The 25,878-nt window shown below is 47.5% G+C and overlaps 3 protein-coding genes across 3 annotated transcripts; 2 read left to right on the top strand and 1 right to left on the bottom strand.

The window, feature by feature from the left end:
- Positions 1 to 2,632: 2,632 nt before the first annotated feature.
- H6S33_009620 (uncharacterized protein) lies at positions 2,633 to 3,288 on the bottom strand (the record flags this gene model as incomplete). The annotated part of the gene is made up of 2 exons (XM_044841035.1): positions 2,633 to 2,764; positions 2,833 to 3,288. The coding sequence occupies 2 exons, from the start codon at positions 3,286 to 3,288 to the stop codon at positions 2,633 to 2,635; spliced, it is 588 nt and encodes a 195-aa protein (XP_044698435.1).
- A 14,202-nt stretch (positions 3,289 to 17,490) lies between these two features.
- H6S33_009619 (uncharacterized protein) lies at positions 17,491 to 18,063 on the top strand (the record flags this gene model as incomplete). Its single annotated transcript, XM_044841034.1, has 1 exon — positions 17,491 to 18,063. The coding sequence occupies one exon, from the start codon at positions 17,491 to 17,493 to the stop codon at positions 18,061 to 18,063; it is 573 nt and encodes a 190-aa protein (XP_044698434.1).
- Positions 18,064 to 18,174: 111 nt separating this feature from the next.
- H6S33_009618 (uncharacterized protein) lies at positions 18,175 to 20,673 on the top strand (the record flags this gene model as incomplete). The annotated part of the gene is made up of 3 exons (XM_044841033.1): positions 18,175 to 18,504; positions 18,610 to 20,122; positions 20,195 to 20,673. 3 exons carry the CDS (start codon positions 18,175 to 18,177, stop codon positions 20,671 to 20,673), a joined length of 2,322 nt encoding a protein of 773 aa, XP_044698433.1.
- Positions 20,674 to 25,878: the final 5,205 nt, after the last annotated feature.

The raw sequence follows: 25,878 nt of genomic DNA, 5'->3' as shown, positions 1-25,878 counted from the left end.
CAACAGTTAGGTCTCCGCCGTGACGCAATGGAGATGATTGAATGTGGCGGTAATGTTTGGTGGGATAATGAGAAGTTGATGCAACAAATCAACAATTATGCAATACCTATTTTTGAACTAGCTTTTCCGGGGTGTCAAGCGGTATTCCTTTTTGATAACGCACCTTCACATCATGCATGGGCAAAAGACGCACTCAAAGCTTCATCTATGAACTTGAGACCGGGCGGGAAAGCTCCTGATATGCGAGACGGTTGGTATATTGGTCCGAACGGAACAGAGTTCAACAATCATTCAATTTTTCACTTGGTGATTTTACGGTACCGGAAAACTGGAGAGGTAGACCAAAAGGCCTTAAAGTTATAACGTATTCTACCGTGGAAATGATCAACACCGGGAAAGTGACTAAGCAGGACCCGATGTTATTATACTATGATTGCGCCTATAATTGCTACTTATGTGCTCTCAGTTTCCTCCCAGACCTCGTACTATTACTACCTTCTATACTAGGGACTTCTAAACTTCTTCTACTTGTAGTTCTATCTATATATGTGGGGGAGACCTCAAATTCTTGATCACCCTCGCCAGCTGCACCCTCATCTGTAGAGAAACCGTCCTCCTCCTCAAAATGGACAATCGGAGTTCGCTGAGATGCCTGTTTGGCCGGGTTTTTCTTATTTTGAATTCGGGGTTTGTTCTCTTCCTGTTCCTCCTTTTCTTTTTTGTTGAGAGCGGCCCTGACCATTTTCTCATTTACGGCTTTATCCTTCTCTTCCAATTGTGCGCGCAACTTGAGAACACAATCTACAGTTACTACTAGTGCTTTTGTAACGGGGGTCTCTTCTAAGAGAAATAGAATAGAGTAGAATAGAGACGGCTGTGCAAGATAGACAATCAGGTTGCAGATTATTCAAAGATACTATCACTAGAACTCAATAATCTTTAAGGGCTCTGCTACCGATAAGAACTTTGTTTTCTTTCTGATGAAGACTGGAGAGGACAGGACTGAAGGGCGAGAATGAACCTGAGTACTTATACTCCGAAGTCCTCTATTCGCTGCTCCTAACTCCTTACTAAGTTCTGGTAAAGCCTTTCCTCGGTCCCGGGAACAATACCACCGCTACCCCGCTTTTCTCTAAGCGTCAGCAGGTGCTTCCGATACTCAAGGCAACCACCCTTAGTCAAAGCCTTTGTAACACCTGCAGCCTTGATTGCCACACAACCGAGGACCTGCATGAATGAGCTGCCGCTCAGGTGTAAGCATAATCATTGCTGTAGAGCTTCTCGCTTATTGTAGACTTCCCTAGCATAGTCCCTACCCTTCGGCGGACTTACAATGCTCAGAGGATATAGAGGATCACCGGGCAATCAGAGCTTCACTCTGGCCGGTCTTCTAGTCACTGGCGAGGCATAGACTCGTCAGTCATTGCTCCCATGAATAGATCCTCTTCCTAGCGCCCGGAATGTAGCTACTCTAACAGCTGGTAGCTAACCACACTGCTGGTACTTGCATATCACCGCACAACTGGCTTCTAACAATAACTCTCAGCATGTAACCGGGCCCTGTGTGTACTCATACACCAAACAGTTGAAATGGCTCCGTTACAGCTTTTGAGAGTACTTTACGGCTTTTGACCTTTTTCATATCTGTTAGTCCCCGCTCCCGCAATCTCTTGAGCTCCTCCCACAAGATGACATTTTCAGTACTTGATTGCGCTGCTGCATTGGCCAGTTTTTGAACCATAATTTGACGGTATGCAGATTGAGGTGTCGCGCTTTGAAAGAGTGACATTGTTCGCCTAATATGAGTGTGTACACTCTTTCCATGGTGAGGAGTACGGGGTGCTGTAGTTGGGTTGTTGTCATTTAAGTTTTTGGTTTTGATTTTAGTGTATGCGGGTGAGTTAGGCTTCGCAACGAGTACTTCGGAAATGATATTCAATGGACGTCTAGGATTGAGTGGGTAGATGCCAGTTGCTTCAAAAGCACTTTTAATATTCTTTTGGGTGTAAGTGAGCTCCCGTTCTTTCATCAAAAGACTGCCGGTACTATGTTAATATTTTTCTTTCAAATTCCGATAGGGTCGGGGATGGGGAGACTCAACGGGAAGAAAGTTCCTTTATGTATGCCACAATTCTCACGTTCTATAAAATCATCTAGCAACCTTGAATAGTTGCCTTGTAAAGGACCAAACAATCCAACATCCAATGGTTGTAAGAGATGTGTCGAGTGTGCCGGCAAGCAGAGAGGAATAATATCATGCTCCAAACAAAAATCGAAAAACTCCCAAGCGACGTGTGAGGTATGCCCATCAATTATCAGTAACCGTTTATTTCCTCCTGCTCTATATAATTTAATTAGGAAATATTTTAAAAGCACTTCAGTAGTAATTTGATAGTACTTACCTGTCTCTAGTATTCGGTTCAAAATTGTTACGAAGATATGATAATCCTATCTCCCGATTGGACCAACCAGTAGCCGAAAAGCTGAAATAGGCTTTGTTACCTGCTTTCACCAAAGCATGTCATCCTTCATATTGTGCTACTCCTTTATACACAATTGTTGGTGGTAGGTAGTCACCAGCTGCCGATACCGTTTCTAGGACAGTTATGAGACTACGGTCACCATCATGAACTTAGAAAATTCGCTTCTTTCCTTTCTGACAGATAACTCTGGTAGCTCTCCCCTGTCCCATTAAGAACCCTTTCTCGTCCATATTATATGTGTTTTCTGGTAAAATATGGTGCTTTCGGATCAGCATTTGGAGCTGCCGCAGTAACGTTGTTAGTCGCTTATACGCTAAATTTCTGATTACACAACCGGTTAAAGTTTTACTTTTTTAAAAAAGTCCTTAATCACATTTGGATTATTAGCGAAGCCCCTTTGCTTGTCTAACCGAATTACGAATTTTGACTCCAATTCTGGGTGGCGAGTAAGGAATCTAGTGGTCCAATTAACCCCTAAATTCGGATTTTTGACACCATGGCTGCGGACATAATTGGTGGCCAGGTCTTTAACATATTTCCTACGGGGCGGGAATCCCCATATATCTAGTTGAATAATCCAAGCCACTATCGCCTTCTCTTCTGGAGGAGTGAGAGCTTGCTGATATATATGCGAATGCGTTTTAGACTGGACACTGGCAAGGCGGTTCCTGAGTTTCCCATAGGTGATATCGTGAGCCATAGCTGCATCTCTGATATTTTTGAACTTTTCGCTTCTATAGGCTTTGACCGCGGCCAGAACCCGCTCCTCATCATCTGAATTCTTTTTGGTGCCTTTCCGGGCCATTTTTGGTTACTGTAGGTTGCGATACTGAGATTTTCTTCCCCGCATTCACATATTTTAAGGTGGGGTTTGCTTAGTCACTTTCACGGTGTTGATCATTTCTCCAGTAGAATACGTTACTACAGGAGCGTGGGTTATGGTATGATAAATTAAAGCAGAAGTGTAAAGGTGTATGTGATATTAGTACACCTGAAGGCTGTTGCGCAGAACGTATTATGTCAATTCAACCAGATTTTAAAGAGCAAACTAGTAAGATTCAACAACTAGTTGCCGATAAAGGTCATTTAGCTCTTTTATACCCCAAATTTCATTGCGAGCTCAACTGGATTGAATACTTTTGGGTGTAACGGGGACTATGGGCGTAGAAACTATGAAGCCAAGGAATACAACCGAGGCGAAGACGTGGACGTAGGAGGTTCGTGGACTATGGACTATGGGGCCGAAGGGTACACCTAAGGCAAGAACGGGGACTGTGGACTATGGACTATGGATGGTTGTACCTGGTCTAGTATACCGAGTAAACCCTATGACGTAGTGCGAACCAAATAGTATTCGTAACTGTAAAGTACAGAGGTTGCATAAAGAGAAAAGAAGAGAAAAGGAAACAGAAAAATCACAAGACAACGCCCCCCTTATATATCCATACCCAATCCCAATGCTGACTCATACCCTCACATAACAGAAACAGAAGGAACATAATAGAAACCCGCTTCGCTAAACCCAACCATACTACATAATCCTTCTCCCTTGTACCCAGACAACTCACATAGCCAACCCGCCTAGCTGCCGTTACATTGGGGTGCCACCAAATGGTATACACGAAAAAACCGTACATATACACTTTCTGCATCAAGAGGTCACATACCCGAAGGTCTTTGTCATGCACAAAAATTTGTATGGGGGTATTGGAGAAAATCACGAGATATTATGGAAGCTAATAGAGCCGGGACTGGTTGGGGTTCTCATACCAACAAACAGTATAAAAGTCACAGACGGGTACAAATGGCGGGTCTTTTAAACCCTATTTAATAGCAACATATATCGCTAGTACAGTATCGAATAGTACAGAATTTAATTTTCTAAATCCCATTCAGCCATTTTTTCTTCCAATAATTTCTTCAAACCCTCCTCTGAAAACTCCCCTGCCCGTCTCAAATTTCTCTCAATTTTAACCTTTGCCGCATATTGAGCCGATGCTCGCTTTGCTTTCCTAACTTTTCTAGCCCTCCAATTGGCCGAATTAATTCTATCCTGCTTTTTTTTTTCCTCATCTACTCTAATTAGTTTAAATCAATAATATAATTCAATATTATTAATTATACTTACCAGAAGGTTTTTTCCGCTGCCTAATATCCTTAAGAGAATCCCGAGCCTCTTGGTGTTTAGGATCCTTACAGGAAAAATGGAGAAGGTGTTTCCAAACTCTCCTGTAAGGATCAAACTGGTAACTGAAATCCTTATAACACACTGGGCAATTAATGAATTTTTTGCTGGTGCTTCTAACGGCTTCATAGCGGTTTTTTTCAGGAACTATAGGAACTGAAGATTTTAAAGGTTTCTTTCTAATCCTCCCTGTAGCTGTATAGCCATAAGGGGCACTAGTAAACTGAGAAGTATTTTCTTGGTCTGGCATTACTAGTAAAGAGGTATTAAGGATTGATGGTGGGCGGATTGCTGGTCGACAGGTACAAATGGTTGCTGATGGTGGATTTTATAGCAGCAGGTGAACCGCGACCTAATCCACACATCAACATGCTGTACCCCGACCTAATCCACACATAAAGGTTGTGAACCGGCATAAAATGGCAACCACCTCGCGTACCACGCCCATCTATCCCTTGCCCAACCAGCTAACTCTTGCCCACCCGGCTAACCCTTGCCCACCCTGCTAACTCTTGCCCACTTGACGAACATTATTTTTCTTCCGAAGTTGACACACCCACCCCCTATAGCTTCTCGCGCCATAGGTGAAAAATTATACCGAGAATCTCTAGGTAGGAAATGGCTAATATATACCTATGACTAAATAAATATACCGAAATTAATAATAACCGTATCTTATCCAAAATAGATATTTTTTGGCAGTAGGGAGTATTTACAAAAGTAGTTAAACTGAGTAAAGATAGATAATAAGTTCAAGGTTACACCACCTCACGTAAGAGTTCGGTACTATCCTATAAGAATGTCGCGAATGAAGTTTCAAACATTAACAGAGATCGTAATGAGAGAATAATGAAATCAAATTATATAGAGACGTCTGTACAATATAGAAGTCAAGTTTGCAAACCATACAAGATTTCTGTCCCTTGTAAGTAGAATTTTAATTCAGATCAGGTCGGGCAGGAAATAGTTTGGTTTCGATAGCTGATACAAGATATGTATATTGATGCTATCTGTAATGGGGGTCTGTAACGGAGCCATTTCAACTGTCTGGTTTATGAGTACACACAGGGCCCAGTTACATATTGAGAGTTATTGTTAGAAGCTAGGTACACAGTGAAATGCAAGTACCGGCAGTGTGATTAGCTACTAGCTGTTAGAGTAACTACATTCTAGGTGCTAGGAATGGGATCTACTTATGGGAGCAATGTGTGAGGAATACGTACCAGACTACAAGAATACACTATGCAGAGCTGAGAGTTCGGTTAACAACTACAAAGGTAGAAGTCTGAAAGGTCTCTTCATGTAACAGGGGTCTTTTGTAAGAGAAATAGAATAGGATAGAATAGAGACGGCCATACAAGATAGACAATCAGGTTGCAGATTATTCAAAGATACTATGTAACGGCAGCTATGTATTTCGGTCAGCTGGTAAACTGGAATGAGGAAAGAAGGTATTATGCACTGGAATTAGGATTTGCAATGGGGATTTCTGTTATGTTCTTTCAGTTTCTGTTACGCGGAGATATTAGTCATCTTTGGGCTATGGTTGGATATATAAGGGGGCGTTGTTTTGTGCTTTTATCTGTTTTCCTTCTTTTCTTCTTTCTTTACGCAACCTCTGCATTCTACCCGCTCGCCTCTGGCTCGCGGTAGGATTTCTTCCCCCCGAGATGGAGTTATACTGATTCTCGAATTGCTTCGGTCCCTGAACTTCCCTCGCTCGACACCCCCCATTCTTTGTTCGTTCGGTGCCCTCACGGGATGCGTCCACCGTTCACCCCTCGCCAAACCAGCGGCTACTCTCGAAAGCCGCCTTCGCCCCTCCTTATTTTCACTCATCGCACGAGTGATCCCACACGTCGGGTACGCACACTGTCAGTAATCTCCAGTCAGCGAGAACCTACTGCCAAAGCGCTCGACAGCCCGCGAAGTTAGCGACCTCTCGGTCGCGAAACTATCGTCAAATTTTTTACCCGAGGTCCCGTGACCTTACCCCTCTTTATCGGCCTTAACCAGGCCACCCACTTTTACCCGAGGCGGCCCGCTCCCCTCACCCCAACCCAACCGGTCTCCGAGACCACCCTCAACACAACACGGTCGGCACTTTCGATTGCGACCCCCATACATACTGAGCCTTCGGCTCAACCCTTTTCGCATGTCCCCTCCAGAGGACACCACTTCAAACACGACTCGGGCACAGTCTTTAGCCGTTGCTCCAGGGACCGACGACCCCACCCACTCCTTATTTGACCTACCGGTCACCACTCTTTACTTCCTCGCTGTTTGACAAGCAGATGCTCGAGGACCAATACTCAACCCACCCCCCCTCGCTTTCACCCCTGACGCTGTTGCGGTTGGCTTTTCCTGCCTTCGTGCGCGTGGTTTCCCAGTCCTGTTAAGGTTCGTCCACAGATATGACACCGGGAACGTTGGTAATGATATCGTTTCGATTGAACACTACGTATAGGATTGTGCTCGCTAATGTAGTTGACGGAGAAGTTTGGGGTTTTATTCTTACTACGGGGAGGTTTCTTTGTTGTCGCTTAGATTCTGCTTACCTGTACCACTTGTTATTCGCGCCCTCTTCGTGCGCTGTTTTGTTTTATTATGTACGCGGTTCTTGTAGCTGCGGTAGTTAGTTTTGTACTTCGTTTTTTGCTTTCGGGTTAGTCGGTGGAGGTTGTAGTCGGGTAGTTAGGTGTGCGATAAGCTTCGGCTTCTATGCAATATAAGATTCTCTCTCTCTCTCTCTGCATTCTACCCGCTCGCCTCTGGCTCGCGGTAGGATTTCTTCCCCCCGAGATGGAGTTATACTGATTCTCGAATTGCTTCGGTCCCTGAACTTCCCTCGCTCGACACCCCCCATTCTTTGTTCGTTCGGTGCCCTCACGGGATGCTTCCACCGTTCACCCCTCGCCAAACCAGCGGCTACTCTCGAAAGCCGCCTTCGCCCCTCCTTACTTTCACTCATCGCACGAGTGATCCCACACGTTGGGTACGCACACTGTCAGTAATCTCCAGTCAGCGAGAACCTACTGCCAAAGCGCTCGACAGCCCGCGAAGTTAGCTACCTCTCGGTCGCGAAACTATCGTCAAATTTTTTACCCGAGGTCCCGTGACCTTACCCCTCTTTATCGGCCTTAACCAGGCAACCCCTTTTTACCCGAGGCGGCCCGCTCCCCTCACCCCAACCTAACCGGTCTCCGAGACCACCCTCAACACAATACGGTCGGCACTTTCGATTGCGACCCCCATACATACTGAGCCTTCGGCTCAACCCTTTTTGCATGTCCCCTCCAGAGGACACCACTTCAAATACGACTCGGGCACAGTCTTTAGCCGTTGCTCCAGGGACCGACGACCCCACCCACTCCTTACTTGACCTACCGGTCACCACTCTTTACTTCCTCGCTGTTTGACAAGCAGATGCTCGAGGACCAATACTCAACCCACCCCCCCTCGCTTTCACCCCTGACGCTGTTGCGGTTGGCTTTTCCTGCCTTCGTGCGCGTGGTTTCCCAGTCCTGTTAAGGTTCGTCCACAGATATGACACCGGGAACGTTGGTAATGATATCGTTTCGATTGAACACTACGTTTAGGATTGCGCTCGCTAATTCAGTTGACGGAGAAGTTTGGGGTTCTTACTTTTACTACGGGGAGGTTTCTTTGATGTCGCTTAGATTCTGCTTACCTGTACCACTTGTTATTCGCGCCCTCTTCGTGCGCTGTTTTGTTTTATTATGTACGCAGTTCTTGTAGCTGCGGTAGTTAGTTTTTGTACTTCGTTTTTTGCTTTCGGGTTAGTCGGTGGAGGTTGTAGTCGGGTAGTTAGGTGTGCGATAAGCTTCGGCTTCTATGCAATATAAGATTCTCTCTCTCTCTCTCTGCATTCTACCCGCTCGCCTCTGGCTCGCGGTAGGATTTCTTCCCCCCGAGATGGAGTTATACTGATTCTCGAATTGCTTCGGTCCCTGAACTTCCCTCGCTCGACACCCCCCATTCTTTGTTCGTTCGGTGCCCTCACGGGATGCGTCCACCGTTCACCCCTCGCCAAACCAGCGGCTACTCTCGAAAGCCGCCTTCGCCCCTCCTTACTTTCACTCATCGCACGAGTGATCCCACACGTCGGGTACGCACACTGTCAGTAATCTCCAGTCAGCGAGAACCTACTGCCAAAGCGCTCGACAGCCCGCGAAGTTAGCGACCTCTCGGTCGCGAAACTATCGTCAAATTTTTTACCCGAGGTCCCGTGACCTTACCCCTCTTTATCGGCCTTAACCAGGCCACCCACTTTTACCCGAGGCGGCCCGCTCCCCTCACCCCAACCCAACCGGTCTCCGAGACCACCCTCAACACAACACGGTCGGCACTTTCGATTGCGACCCCCATACATACTGAGCCTTCGGCTCAACCCTTTTCGCATGTCCCCTCCAGAGGACACCACTTCAAACACGACTCGGGCACAGTCTTTAGCCGTTGCTCCAGGGACCGACGACCCCACCCACTCCTTACTTGACCAACCGGTCACCACTCCTCAATTCCTCGCTGCCTGACAACCAGAAGCCCGAGGACCTACACTCGACCCACCCCCCCTCGCTTTCACACCTGACGCTGTTGCGGTTGGCCTCTCCTGCCTTCGTGCGCGTGGTTTCCCAGTCCTGTTAAGGTTGGTCCACAGATATGACACCGGGAACGTTGGTAATGATATCGTTTCGATTGAACACTACGTTTAGGATTGTGCTCGCTAATGCAGTTGACGGAGAAGTTTGGGGTTCTTACTTTTACTACGGGGAGGTTTCTTTGTCGTCGCTTAGATTCTGCTTACCTGTACCACTTGTTATTCGCGCCCTCTTCGTGCGCTGTTTTTGTTTTATTATGTACGCAGTTCTTGTAGCTGCGGTAGTTAGTTTTTGTACTTCGTTTTTGCTTTCGGGTTAGTCGGTGGAGGTTGTAGTCGGGTAGTTAGGTGTGCGATAAGCTTCGGCTTCTATGCAATATAAGATTCTCTCTCTCTCTCTCTCTGTATTCTACTTGCTCGCTAAGGCTCGCAAAGAACTCCCTGATAATAAACCTCGCTTCAAAAACACTTTATTTTACTCCTCTCGGTTTACCCTGGTATACCATACCAGGCTGAGCCACTTCGTCCCCGATCGTACGGTCGCGTTTGTTGTTGCAAGCGAAAGAAACATCACGAAAACTGGCATCTAGCGAAGAATTCTCCAGCCTTGACCTCCCAAAGGGAAGGAAAAGAAACCTATCCGAAACATCACTTTACGCCGCCAGAAGAACTGGACATTCAATTATGTCGCAACAAGCCTCGCTCCAGTCTTTCTTTACTCAGTCTTCCCAGCAAGGGACAGCCCCCCCACAGAACAGGAACACTCCGGTTCCTAACCCAACCCCATCCGGAGCTCAGGAACAAGAATTCTCCTCGACCTTTGCATCAGAATCCGACTACAACGACCCATACCAGCCGAGAATTGACTACCTCTACCCGAGCATTGTCCCCCAGGACACTCACACCCAGACGGACCTGAACTATATTACCTGGGCCATCAGACATGCCACCAGCCGAATCTGCCCACCTTCCGACAGGATGGAAATCCTCGAAGAGCAAACGACCACACTCCGGAGAACAGTGGATACACTGAAGCACCAAATCGAAGCGCAGACAAGCATGATCACCAGTATGCACTCGGCGATCCACCTTCTCCTCAACCAACAACCACAACCGCAGCAACCGCAGCAACCACAACAACAGCAACAACAGCAACAACAGCGAAAACAACAACCGCAGGGACAGAGAATGCCCCCTCCAGCGGTCCCCCAAACAGTTCCCCAAGCAGCGCCGCAGGCAGCTCCTCAGGCCCCCCCACCCGCACCCCCCCAACAAGCCCCACCCCGTGGATGGAAAGCAGGCACCTGGGCCGCTGTGGCCTCGGCCCCCGGTCCTGCCCAAGGAAATTTCCAGGTTGTTGAGAGAAGAAAGAAGTCTGCAAAGCCAAAAGCGGATCCTCTCTTCAAGCCAGAATATACCAAAATCAACAGAGAAATCATTGTCGAAACCACTGCCCCATCCGACGTCAATCCCTCCGAGATCAGGACCCTAGTCAATTCAAGAATTCAGGACGAATCCTGCCACTTTATTTCAGCAAGGAGAACACCCAAGGACAACTTTATCCTGGAAACAAAATTCGTTACCCCTGCAACAAAGGCAATGGAATACGCCAAAGAAATTGAGGAGGCTCTCCTCACCCTACAAGTACCAGTCGCTATCATCCGGGCAAACTCCAAATGGTCAAAGTTCCTTATCCACGGAATCCCCACGACGGTCGGAGAAGGCGTCGAGGCAGGACAACTAGTAGCATCCGAAATTAGAAGCAACTATGGAGAGAACTTCCAACTTGCCCAGATCCCCCGCTGGATCTCCAGAGCAGAGACTCGAATGGAGAAAACCCACTCATCAATGGTCATCGCGCTCCCAGGACAAATCACAATGGAATCACTAGGAGTTAAGTTCCTATCCCTCTTCAACCGAAGCTGCCACATCGAGGCCCTCCTCCCAACCTTCCCAGACACCCAATGCGCGAAGTGCCTCGAATATGGTCACCGCCAGGAGAAATGCAAAAACAACGGGAGATGCGGTCACTGTGCCGGAGACCATCTCACCAACTTCCACCCATGCAATCAATGCCAGGGAGGATATAGATGCACCCACACCCCAATCAGATGCCTGAACTGCAAAGGAATCCATAAGGCCTCCGACCCAGCATGCCCCGAAAGAGTCAAACGCCGATTCCTTAACAAAGGAAAAGAAAACGCCCCACCCGTTCAAGACCCACCGGCCGCACCCGTCCAAGAGTCGATAGTTCAAGTACCAGCCACCGCCCCAGTCGGAGCCATACCCGTTCCCGAAGATGACCAACCCATGACAAATAATGCTTAGGCCTCGAACCACCGCGCTCGCACACCAACTCAATTGTGCACGGAGCGAACTTATTACCAAGGCGGCGGTAGAAGAAGCGGAAACAGACTCTAGTATTTATTTCCTATTATTACAAGAACCATGGACCTCAGCAGAGGGATATCCACCAGAATCAAATCTTTTTTACCTTTTTACAGCCAGCAATACCAACACAAAATGCGCAACATACGTCCGCAAACATGCCAACCTCAAACCAAAACACCACTATACATACGATAATTTTATAGTATCGATCACGGTGGAAATCCAGAACAAGAAAACCCAAATCCTAAACATATACTCCCCAGGCCGGAGTGGCCCTTTTGCACAAGTCGCAAGTACAATCCAAACCCTTGACAATTGCTTAGTCATGGGAGACTTCAACTGCCACCATCAAATGTGGTACGGAGTAAATTCACATGAATACAGAAACAACATTCGAGCAGACCGCGTCAATGGTGCACGACTGAAACGATGGATAACCCGACAGAAACTGACCCTCCTGAACGAACCAGGCGTCTTTACGCATTTCCCCAGAGACAGAGGGAAAAGGCCCACAACCATCGACCTTACATTTGTAAAAGGCCCAATACTCGATCACAACCTACGATGGAGCACTGAACCCTACGGAGCGGGCTCAGACCACGGGAGAACCTCCGTCCACCTACACCTGGAAAAACCACCTTTTGTACCAAGACGAATGTGGCGACAAACAGACTGGAAGCTATTGGAAAACCATATGTCAAACATCTCCATCCCTGCAGAGGCATGGGAAACCAAGGAAATTACGGAACAGACTGTTGATTTCTTCCTAGAACTGGTCAGGTCAACAGTCAGCATAGTAACACCGCTCTCGAAGGAGGGGGTAAGAGCCAACTCCTGGTGGTCAGATGAAATGAAACAAATGAAGGCAAAGGTAAATGCAGCAGAAAGGAAGGCGAGGAACACAAGGAAACCCAATCACGTGGAGGAACACCGGAAGGCTTGCAGAGAATGGACAGTCATGATCCGGAAAGCAAAAGCGGATCAGCGGGAAAAGACGATGAACGAGGCGAAAGGTAGTGAAGTCTGGAGAATCCTAAACGTAGGAAGAAGAAGAGACACAATCATACCAACCATACAAGGTGAAGAAACGTTTGCGGGGAAGTGCCAAGCTCTAAGAGCCCAACTTTTCCCCTCGAAACGGACGTCCCCCGACCACCCCCCCCTAAACATTAGACCCCCTTCTTTTGACCTTAGCAACACCTTCGACATAGTCACCCCCGAAGAACTTAATAAAGCAATCGACTCCTGTCCAGCGCACTCCGCGACCGGCCCGGATGGCATTCCTTATACCTTTATTAAAGCAATAGTCAAAGCAAACACAACTCTAATCCAAGACATGTTCTCCGCCATGCTCCGGCACGGCGTACACCCAGCGGAATGGAAAATAGCTAAGTGTATCCCGATCCCGAAACCCGGTAAAGCAAACTATCATGAAGCAAAAGCCTACCGGCCCATCTCCCTTCTACAATGTTTCAGCAAAATCCTGGAGAAGATAGTGGCCCAAAGACTCTGCACCGCTGGAGAAATTCTAGGCACACTCTCAGCGAATCAATTTGGAGGAAGACCAACCATCTCGGCAATCGACGCCCTGCTGAGAACCTTAACGCCAATACAACAAAACCTACTACTGAAAAACAGTACCGGAGTCGCTCGGCGAGACAGACCAGCTATCCTAACCAATGATATCCAAGGAGCATTTAACTGCGTTGACCACCTACTCCTCGCGGAAATCATGCAACAACAAAAATTCCCTACCTACCTAACAGAATGGTGCAAGGAATTCAATACCGGCAGAAAACTACAGTTTCAATTCAACCATGAGCTAGAAGAGCCACAGCCCTATGATTCTGGAGTGCCGCAAGGTAGCCCCATGTCCCCGGTGCTATTTATGATCTATGCTGGAGTAATCCTGGACCCAACAAGCAGCCCGAAAGAGATGGACACTACTTACATCGATGACGACGCGCTGGTACAAATATCCAAAACACCAGGCTTCACAATCAAGAGAATGGAGGAACGAATGAGAGAGAGACTAATAAAAGCTGAGCCACTCCAAATTAAATACGACCCGGATAAATCCGACCTGATCTTCTTCCGGCCCACCACATCATCCACACAACAACCACGACTTCCGGTCAAAGTTAACAATATCAATATACACCCCAAGGAAAGACTGAAATATGTAGGAGTCTGGATAGATCCGACCCTCTTCTTCCGGCCCCACATCGAAGCAGCGATCGCAAAAGGCCTTAAAGCCCTCCACCAGATTCGATACACAGCCCGCTTGCCAGGCATAACGGTCAAAACAATCCATCATATCATAACACAAGGCTTCCTCCCAAGCCTACTCTACGGATCCGAGGCTTGGTGGACTGGCGCAGACCACATTATAAGATCCCTCGAACCACCATATAATGAAGCGGCCCGGATCATCACCGGCCTACCACGATGGACCAAAAGAGCTAAACTCCTCCGAGAAGCAGGCCTACCCCCCTTAGAACACCTCCTGACATATCGCTCAAGAAAGTACGGAACCAGAATACTCTGCTCCGAGGCAACCCACCCCAACAATGAATCCCTGATCGAGCTCCTCCCTTACAAAGAAGCAAATATCAAAGGAACAGGCCTACACCGAACCGCTTCCCTACTACTCCCATACCAGACCCCCGGAAATGCGAGAGATAAGTGGAACCAAAATAAACTACTACGCGACCACCTGTTGGAAGAATGGAACACACAATCAATACCGAACTACCACCACCGGGGGGAATTCCGCCCCCCTCCCAAGATAGCGAAACTCACCCTTACGGAAGCAAAAAAAGTATTTCGAATCCGGTGCCAAACCACCCGAATCGACAAACACGCAGTATATACAGACCCCGAACCATGCCAGTGTGGTATGGAAAACTCAGCGAAACACATACTCATGGAATGCCCAGCGTGGGCTCGAATCCGCACCCCCCTGATAGAGAAGATCCCCGGAGTGATGACCTGGGAAAACTGGATGTTTACAAACCTGAGAACGGACCTCATCCTACAATTTGCAAAACAATCTCAACTCTCGAAATAGTACGAGTCGGCGGAGGCGGAGGCGGACCTGGAAGAGGGGATGGAAGAAAATGATTAGGGACGGGATTAGGAAGGGCAGTTTCCTTTTACTCTTTAAAATTTGTTTTTATGTTCTGTTTTGATGGGTCCAGCGCTCGAGTCCGCTGAGATATGTTATTTCTCCTTGTCGTTGGGTTTTCTGGTCGAGTATTGTTCTGGAATTTCCTTGTTACTGTTCGTGCTCGCTTGTGCTTGTCTTGTTCTTGTTCTTGTTCGTTTGCGTTTATGGTTGTTGTTTTCTTTTCTTTCTTTCTTTTGTTCGGTTTGATTTGTGTTTTAGGCGGTTGGGTCGGCGTGCGATAAGTCTTGTACTTCAAAGCAATATAAGTTTCTTCTTCTTCTTCTTCTGTACTTTACCGTTACGAATACTATTTGGTTCGCGCTACGTCATAGGGTTTACCCGGTAAACTAGACCAGGTACGACCACCCATAGTCCATAGTCCACAGTCCCCGTTCTTGCCTTAGGTGTACCCTTCGGCCCCATAGTCCATAGTCCACGAACTTCCTACGTCTACGTCTTCGCCTCGGTTGTATTCCTTGGCTTCATAGTTCCTACGTCCACAGTCCCCGTTACACTTAGGTTGCGTCCTTTACAGCCAACCGATACAACACCACCTTGCTTAGCTCTGGTCGCGACTATGTCCGACACCACTCAGGATACGCTGTTGCAGCGTCTTTCAGAATTTCTGACCACCTATAGTCCCCTCCCAGCCGATAGAGACTTCGGCGAAGAACTCACGGAGGCTCATAGTCTTATTGCTGAGTGTTTGGAGGCTCTCACCAAGCCTCTTGACACCCTCGCGCCACTAGAACCCGTTATCGACACGGCTCAGGAAGAGGTCATTGCCGGCCTCACTACAGAACTAGAAGCAGCCAATGAAAAGGCTGCCGATTTTTGGCAAACCTTGTGCGATAATCAGGAAGATCCTACCGAAATCATCCGAGGTCGCGACGAGGTTATCGTTGCTTTGAAGATTGAGCTGGAAGAATCGAAGGTTGAAGAAGAAGAGCTTCGGTTTCGTCTGGCACTACACCAGGAAAGTCTCGCCATTGCCGACGAGAACCTCGCTGATGTTGAAGATGAGATTCTTTACATCACTTCTGTTGCAAAAGCCTGGGAAGTTCAAGCCAATGCCACCATTGCCGATCTTCGCTCCCGTGTCTCCGTTTCTGCCGCTAGAGTTAAAACCCAATCTCGCCATGTTTCCAAGTCTCGCTACCTCGCCCCTCGCTCCCAAGACCCCCGTACCATCAACAATTGGCGAGAAAAGCCAATTGAACAAGTGTCTCAAAAGCCGGCATTAAAAGGTCAGCCCCTTTGGTAAAAAATGGCAAACCAAAGGGGCCAGCCCCGCCACCTGTTTCTGTTCTCCCTGCTGTTGCTGTGTCTGAGGATAAGATGCCCGAAGACTCTCTTGTTGTTACCTGTTCGATCTCTCAGAATCCCGACTCTGTCATTCCTACTTACGCTCTCATTGATACTGGAGCATCAGGATATGCTTTTATCGATGAATCTTTCGTACGCCACAACAATCTTGCAATGACCCCCTTTAGGAAATCTCGCCAGGTAGATGTTATGGATGGAAGACCTATCCAGTCAGGAGAAATTACCCACATTGTCAATGTTTTACTAGATATTCATGGTCACCGAGAAATTGCCTCATGTTTCGTTACAAAGTTGGGACATTATTGTGAGGGATGCGTACCAGACCACAAGAGTACACTACGCAGAGCTCAGAGTTCGGCTAACAGCTACAAAGGTAGAAGTCTCCAAGGTCTCTTCAGTCAACGTCGAGTATGAATCTCCTTGATCCGATACGGGCCCCGCGAGCTACGTTATCAACCAAGATTCACTAGAGTTAGCGTATAGAATTCGACCGTCTTCGACGTAATAGTTCAGGTAGAGTTCGAAGTCACGATAGAATAAAGTAATTCCAAAAGTATAGTCAAATAAAGTTGTAACTCGCGTATCAACGATTTATATTGTTAAGAATCTGATTTCGCCGATGATGGTTTGGCTAGTCAGTGAATGACACAGTATTTATATCCCTCGCTTATGTCTCGAGGACCCAGTCTAATAATACAGAATACACTCGGGGCATGCCCGAGACCCTGAAAAACAACCAAGAACATTTAACTCCTAAGTCCGTAACCCAAACTCCTAAATCCGCTGAAACCCCTCAACCTATTTATCCACTCTAATGCACATTTCCCTGTCGATGTTTCTTCTCCATCGGCCGTCTGGTGGATAATCGTCAGCGTCGGCTATTCGGAGGTCTCGGACGGCAAGGCTACCTACTCAGGCCTCTTCCCACATCGCTTTCCCACATAGCAGAGTCCTCTCATGCCCACAGGTACCGCCGATAGGTACTCGGTCGGCTGGCAGCTTGCGCCGATTCGCTCCGAGCGGTCCGATCTTCGATCCGATTGATTCCAGCTGTCCCTCATATATCCACCGGTACCAAAACACTCCCCTCCGGCGGTTTGACGCTCCGGGGGTTATTATTGGGGTCGAAAACGTGTTTTTTAACTAGGAAAACCGCAACTCCGCATTTGGTCGCATATCGATCGCACCGCACCTCGTGGGTGCGAACCGGAGTTGATAGTGGTGTTGCCATTAGTATTAGAGGGTATTGGGGTATCTACTAGCCTTTCTTCTTACTCCCGTAAATGCTTGGCATGCCCGTAACAATTATCCCATCGTGATGGGGATACCGTGGATGCGACGTCACGATGTTACCATTCGGCCAAAGGATAATCTACTTGTTTTTGATTCTCAAGACTGTCTTAAACACTGTTCACTCAGTGGGACTGCAGTTACTATTCATGGCGTATCGATTCCCTTACCAGAATATCATACTGTTGTCGTTTCAGCAGCTGATAAATCCGCTACCAACGTCAAGCAACTAGTACCAAAGGAGTTCCACCATCGTCTCCACATGTTCCAAGAATATGACGCTTCTGTCCTGCCGCCCCACCGACCCTCTCATGACATTGAAATAGTGTTAGAGGAGGGTAAACGACCACCGTATGGACCCATCTATGGCCTGTCCCAAATTGAACTAAAAGCGCTACGAGAATATCTTGACGAGAACCTACCAAAGGGATTCATTCGAACCAGTGAGTCACCAGCCGGAGCACCTATACTGTTCGTAAAGAAAAGTGATGGAACTCTCCGACTCTGCGTGGATTATCGGGGCCTAAATGCAATTACGATCAAGAACCGTTATCCGTTACCCCTGTTGAAGGAAACTCTGGCCAAACTTTCAAAGGCATAATATTATACCAAGCTAGATTTGCGTTGGGGATATAATCAGATTAGGGTAGCGGAGGGGGATGAATGGAAGACAGCGTTTAGGACTCGGTATGGACATTTTGAATATACAGTCATGCCATTTGGATTAGCCAACGCCCCTGCCACTTTTCAACATTGGATCAATGATATCCTACGGCCCTATCTCGATCAATTTGTCACAGCTTATCTGGATGATATCCTGATATATTCGGAAACCCTGTCGGAACACAAGGAACACATTCAGAAGGTTTTGAAGGTACTTGATGAGAATCATGTTCACCTTAAACCTGAGAAATGTGAATTCATGGTCCAGGAAACAAAGTATCTCGGCCTTATTCTCACCCCTGATGGGAATAGGATGGACCCGAAGAAAGTTGTTGATGTTTTAGAATGGTCTATACCAAGGAATCTTCACGATGTTCAGGTATTTTTGGGTTTTGCGAATTTCTATCGACGGTTTATTTTAGGATATTCAAAAATTGTTGCTCCGCTTACAGCTCTGACCAAGAAAAATGTCAAATTCGAATAGACGGATGAAAGGGAGGAAGCATTCCAGACATTGAAAAAGATGTTTATATTGGCACCCATACTAATGCACTTTGATCCGGATCGGAAAATCGTAGTAGAAACCGATGCATCCGACTATGTTTCTGCTGGAATCCTGTCCCAACGCGACGACGAGGGAATTTTGCATCCAGTTGCTATCTTTTCTAAGAAGCATTCCCCGGCGGAATGTAACTATGAAATCTATGATAAAGAACTCCTAGCAATCATACGATGCTTTGAAGAATGGCGACACCATTTGGAGGGGGCACAATTTCCGATCGAAGTCCTAAGCGACCATCGAAATCTTGAATATTTTATGTCAACCAAGTTATTAAATCGTCGTCAAGCTCGTTGGTCTGAATTTCTATCACGTTTTGATTTCGTTATACAATTTCGACCAGGAAAGCAAGGGGCAAAACCGGATGCGTTGACTAGGAGGTCAGGTGACCTGCCTAAAGAAGGGGATGAACGGTTGACACATCAAAGTCAAGTGGTTTTGAAGAGGAGAAATTTGGATGGAAAGCTAAGTTTGTTCGCGGGTTCTTTTTCAAATGAATCCGCTGAAGGAATGTCCACTGTAGAGGAGTTGTTTTCAAATGCTTACCAAGTTGACAGTTTCCCGAACAAAGTCCTCGTGATGCTCCGGAATGGCGTCCGCCACTCGAACAAAATCTCCCTTGCCGAATGCACGGAAGATAACAATGGTCGGCTACTTTACCGTGGCGCACTCTATGTACCCGACGACAATGACCTTCGGCTAAGACTTCTAAAAGAGTATCATGACAAACCATCGGCAGGTCATCCAGGCAGAGCGAAGACTTTGGAACTCCTGAATCGAGAGTATTACTGGCCACAAATGCGGAAGTATATCGATCAGTATGTTCGGAATTGCAATGTGTGTGCCCGTAGCAAGGCACTACGCAATGCACCATATGGAGTACTCCGCCCGATGCCAATACCCGATGGACCATGGACGGATGTGTCAATGAATTTTGTTACCGACCTCCCGGAGAGCGATGGATACAATGCAATCTTGGTCGTGGTAGATAGGTTAACTAAGATGCGACACCTAATATCAACAACAAAGGAGGCGGACTCAAGGGAAGTAGCGAGACTGTATATTGACAATGTTTGGAAATTACATGCATTACCCGATACTATGGTATCCGATCGAGGGACACAATTCGTTGCGGAATTCTGGAGGTCTCTTTGCGACCGTCTGGAAATATCACCAAAGTTTTCTACCGCGTTCCACCCTCAGACGGATGGGCAGACGGAAAGGATTAATGCCATGATGGAACAGTACCTTCGGAGTTATGTTTCCTATCAACAAGATGACTGGACTCGATGGTTACCAATGGCTGAATTTGCGACCAACAATCACGTTTCAGAAACAACAAAGATATCTCCTTTCTTTGCCAATTTAGGACGAAATCCAAGAATGACGTTCGGTCCTTTGGAACATGGTAGGACGACAGCAGAGGATCAGGCTAATGGTATTGCACGGGAGATGAAGGAGGTATTAGATTTTCTACGAGATGAGTTGTACTGAGCACAAAGGATTCAAGAAGAGTCGGCCAATACGAGTCGGACTCCTGCCCCTCACTATCGTGTGGGGGATAAAGTTTTCTTATCAACACGCCATGTCCTCACTAAACGCCCTTCGAAGAAACTCGATTGGAAACGCATTGGACCATATATTGTGAAGCGGATCGTTAATCCTTATGCCTATGAGTTGGAACTCCCTCGTTCTATGAAAGTTCATCCCGTATTCCATGTCTCTTTATTGTCGTCTGCAGCAAACGATCCTTTACCAGGACAACAACAGTTACCACCACCGCCGGTCGAAGTTGAAGGACAGGAGGAGTGGGAAGTCGAGAGTATTTTGGATTCCAGGGATCGTCGAGGAAGATTTGAATACTTGGTTAAGTATGCCGGTTATAACGAAGCTTCGTGGCAGCCATTGTCGGATGTCGAACATTCGCCCGATATTGTCAAACGATTTCACGAACGATACCCACGAAAGCCTAAGCCTACCAGGAGATAGGCCGTAGAGGGGGGAGTGGTCTGTAACGGCAGCTAGTCGGATTGGCTATGTGAGTTGTCTGGGTACAAGGGAGAAGGATTATGTAGTGTGGTTGGGTTTAGTAAAGCAAGTTTCTATTATGTTATTTCTGTTTCTGTTATGTGAGGGTATGAGTCAGCATTGGGATAGGGTATGGATATATAAGGGGAGCGTTGTCTCGTGATTTCTTGTTTCTCTTTCTTTCTCTTTTCTCTTTACGCAACCTCTGTACTTTACCGTTACGAATACTATTTGGTTCGTGCTACATCATAGGGTTTACCCGGTATACTAGACCAGGTACGACCACCCATAGTCCATAGTCCACAGTCCCCGTTCTTGCCTTAGGTGTACCCTTCGGCCCCATAGTCCATAGTCCACGAACTTCCTACGTCTACGTCTTCGCCTCGGTTGTATTCCTTGGCTTCATAGTTCCTACGTCCACAGTCCCCGTTACATCCTCGTCAAATTGAAGCCGTTCTTCAGGTCTATCTTTGCGAATATCTTAGCCTTGAACAACCTGTCTCTGAGCTCACTCATGATTGGCAGCGGGTACTTGTCCTTAACAGTGACCTTGTTCAATCCTCTGTAATTCACACAAATCCGCAATGTACCATCCTTCTTAGGAATGAACAATATGGGCGCTGCAGCAGGGCTATTGGATCTAGAGATCTTTCCTGAAGACAATTCTTTGTCCAGGTACTCTCGGAGGGCCTTCAACTCTGGAGCGGAACATGGGTACAGCGGGCCAAAAGGGGGAGCGGTGCCAGGCAAGAGTTTGATTTTCAAATCATTATAGAAATGCGGCGGCATTTCCCCAATCTTCTCTTGACTGAACACATCAGCCCATTCCCAGTATAGGTGGTGTATTTTCTCCGCAATATCACCTCCGTCCTCATCAAGCTACACTGAAGCAAACAATTGATAGACTGTCTCTTCTTCTGCCAGCATCTGATATGGATAGATGAGTTCAATCTTGATGGCTGCTGGGAGCCAATTCTGCTTGCAGGGGTCATTCCTCCAGCTCATGGTGTTGAGTTCCCAATTGAGTTCTGGGTTTTGCTTCCTAGCCCAACTAATTGACAGGTAACCGGTCATTCCTTCTTCCCAAATAGCCACTTCCTATCGCAGTGTCTCCTTATGATCTCCCATAATCATATAAACCAAATAAGTATAGTACACACCTCCTCCCATCATGACATCCCCTTGAGCATCAAACATTGTCAGAGGTTGTAACGGGGGTCTCTCCTAAGAGGAATAGAATAAAGTAGAATAGAGACGGCCGTGCAAGATAGACAATCAGGTTGCAGATTATTCAAAGATACTATCGCTAGAACTCAATAATCTTTAAGGGCTCTGCTACCGATAAGAACTTGGTTTTTCTTTCTGATGAAGACTCGAGAGAACAGGACTGAAGGGCGAGAATGAACCTGAGTACTTATACTCCGAAGGCTTCTATTCTCTGCTCCTAACTCCTTTACTAAGTTCCGGTGGGCCTTCCCTCAGTACCGGAAACAATACCGCCGCTACCCCGCTTTTCTCTAAGCGTCAGCAGGTGTTTCCGATGCCCAAGGCAACCACCCTTAGTCAAAGCCTTTGTAACACCTGCAGGCTTAGTTGTCACACAACCGAGACCTACATGAATGAGCTGACGCTCAAATGTAAGCTTAATCATTGCTGTAGAGCTTTCGCTTATTGTAGACTTCCCTAGCATAGTCCCTGCCTCTTCGGCGGTCATACAATGCTCAGAGGATACAGAGGATCACTGGACAATCAGAGCTTCACTCTGGCCGGTCTTCTAGACACTGGCGAGGCATAGACTCGTCAGTCATTGCTCCCATGAATAGATCCCCTTCCTAGCGCCCGGAATGTAGTTACTCTAACAGCTGGTAGCTAACCACACTGCCGGTACTTGCATATCACCGTGCAACTGGCTTCTAACAATAACTCTCAGCATGTAACCGGGCCCTGTGTGTACTCATACACCAGACAGTTGAGATGGCTCCGTTACAGAGGTTGATCCGGCCGCACTAAGGGGATTCCATGTTTCCTGACAAAACTCTGGTTGAGGATAGCTCCTCTACAACCGGTGTCAAACAGGAAAGACCTTTGGGCGCCTTCATCCTTTTATCACGGGGACCGTAGGCGATAGACTGTGGTGCCAAGGAATACAACCTAGGTAGTGACGTAGACGTGGACGTAGACGTAAAGGTATGCTTTGACTATGGACTATGGGTGGCTCTACCTGGTATGATAAACTGATTGGAGCCCTATGACGTAGTGCGGACAAAGAATAGTATTCGTGGAATAAATACAGAGGTTACGTAGGGAAGAAAGAGAAGAAGGAAAACAGACAAAAGCACGAGACAACGCCCCCTTATATATCCATCCATAATCCAACGATGACTAATACCTTCGCATAACAGAAACCCAAAGAACATAACAGAAATCCCTATTACAAATCCTAATTCCACTACACAATACCTCCTTCCCTCATCCCAGTTCATCACCTAGCCGAAATACATAGCTGCCGTTACACCTTTCCTTTGACCGTCCACGACAGTCCTGCCTTCAGTATAGGTCTTTTTCCATGTATTGGTTAGGAGGGAAGCCTCTGTTCCAACCTTCTTTGCTTAACAGCGGGTTCTGAACTCGTTTCTCTTTGTCTTTTCAACATAGCTAATAGCTTCGGGTACTCCTAAGATCAAAGATCCTTTGGTTCTATTCCCAAGCGATAATATAGCGGGTATGATGTGTAGTAGTTTTTTTGGTAGCGGTTTTGGAAGTGTCTTTGTAGCAAATGTAACTTTCGTAGAGCACTGACAGACTAGCTGTTTCGGGTCTTAAACCTATCCTCAGAGTGCTTGTAGCAATCAAATAGGCGGAAACACAATCATAATTTTATTCAAGAGAAACATAGAAACCAAAAAACCCATATAAAAGAAAACTAGTAAACATAGACTCAAAGAGACATTTTTCTACCAGATGATTTCATTGTCCGAATCTTACTCAGGCTGAAATACAAAATCTTCTGTAACTTCCGGGAGTACAACAATTGGATCCTCTGCCACAACAGCACCCACTTTAGCCTTCTTCTGAGAGTTGGACTTGCAATTCCCTCTTTTCCGCTTTTGTACTCTCACTGCTGCCACCCTGACAACAGTAGGTTCCTTGTACGAACAATCGGTCCATTTGTATCTGAACTTGATGCACTATTGCAGAAGTCAGTCTACGCACTGTACCAATAGGGAGTACCGAAAGGTCATACCTTCAAGCATACTTCTGCTTTCCTTCTTTCTTCTAGAATATTCCTGGGATACTGTTACAGGCATGCCAAGTATTTACGGGAATAGAAGAAAGGCTAGTAGATGCTCCTAATACTCTCTAAGTACTAATGTCAACTCTGGTTCGCACCCACGAGGTGTGGTGCAATTAATATACGACTAAAATACGGAGTTGTAAAAAACACATTTTCGACCCCAATAATAACCTCCGGAGCATCAAACCGCCGGAGGGGAGTGCTTTTGGACCGGTGGATATATGAGGGACAGCTGGAAGCAATCAGATCGAAGATCAGACCACTCGAAGTGTATCGGCGCAAGCTACCAGCCGACCGAGTACCTATCGGCGGTACCTGTAGGCATGAGAGGACTCTGCTATCATCAGCAAACTCTGCTATTCCTCAGGGCGCAGCGCCTACGCCCTGGGCGCCAGGCACGCCAGGCGCCGCCAGGGCAGAGTGCTCGTGCCAGGCGTCGCCAGGGCAGGGTCCTCACGCCAGGCGTCGCCACAGCAGGGTGCTCGCGCCAGGCGTCGCCACAGCAGGGTGCTCGCGCCAGGCGTCGCCATAGCAGGGTGCTCGCGCCAGGCGTCGCCACAGCAGGGTGCTCGCGCCAGGCGTTGCCACAGCAGGGTGCTCGCGCCAGGCGATCCTAGCATCCGCGCCCGACGCCCCCAGAGCAGTATGTTCTCTGTCTGGCAGCACCAGGGCGCATAATCGTCTATACACTCCGCCAGAGCGCAGTGCCAATCATCTGACCACGTCAGAGAAGAGAGCTTTTCACGACTGCAACTCGAGCACTCGCTCCAGCAGAGCTCTCGATCCAAGCAGAGCACTCGCTCCAAGCAGTCCGCTGTCAGAGCAGCATATTCGTACTCCCTAATGAGCTTCTTTGCACTCGCTAATGCTACTGTCTACAGAGTACTCTGAGCGATATCACCTACATCCATAAAGCACCCAGCAATGCTCTCTCCGCAATCTTCTCTAGGCGCGTCGTGCACTTTCACGCGTCATGCACCTCCAGGCGATATGGTGCTCGTCCTGAGAGCACCCGGCGATGCTCTCTCCGCCATGACACGCCTGGGTATGCCTCCTGCGTCTGAAGAACGATCAACTAATGAGTTTCCGCCCAGGGACTGGCAACGAATCACGGACGTGTCGGGGCCCGCCAGGAGACAGCGTCAGCGCCCTGACAGCACTCGTCAGTAATATCTGCGCCAGGAGATCAAATCACAACGAGCTGCTCGCCAGGCGCTGCCAGAGCATATCGCTCACGCCTAGAGAGCACTCGTCAGTACTATCTGCGCCAGGAGAGCATTCTCAACGAGCTGCTCGCCAGGCACCGCCAGAGCATATCGCCCACGCCAAGACACTCTTCGTCAATGAGTTTTTCCAGGCACTGCCAAGAGATATTGCTCACGTCCGGAGAGCACCACGAATGCTTCCATAGCACTGACCAATGCTCGTAGAGCTGCGGAAACATCTTTAATAATACTATTCAAGGTGGGACACCCCCCACTTAGACCCATATGAATCGATACGCTTTCTTCAAAGGCAAGGTAGGCATCGCCGGTCCCTCAAACGATATCTCACGTGGGTATTCTTCACGCCGCTGAACGGTCAGTCGCGGAATACTGATACGAGCACTGTCGTGTATACTGGAGATGGCTACCAAACCTTTGACGAACGTGTATGTATCTGTCGATTTGTGAAAGGCATAAGCCTTGAGGTTGAGGCCATGGTACGGCTCGTCTGAAAAGCTCAATGTCCATGCATAAGCAGCAAACATGGACTGGAAAAAGGTGCAGGATGACTTTACTGGTCGGAAGACCAATGCCTGCCTACCGCGCCCTCCTGGAGCTGGCTTGCTGGATAGTCAGCCTCAGATACTGAGCGGCCGATACTCACCT

Source organism: Morchella sextelata, assembly GCF_020137385.1.
Source record: "Morchella sextelata strain SCLS chromosome Unknown scls_3, whole genome shotgun sequence".
NCBI classification, from domain to species: domain Eukaryota; kingdom Fungi; phylum Ascomycota; class Pezizomycetes; order Pezizales; family Morchellaceae; genus Morchella; species Morchella sextelata.
This window is presented reverse-complemented; position numbering and strand designations above follow the sequence as displayed.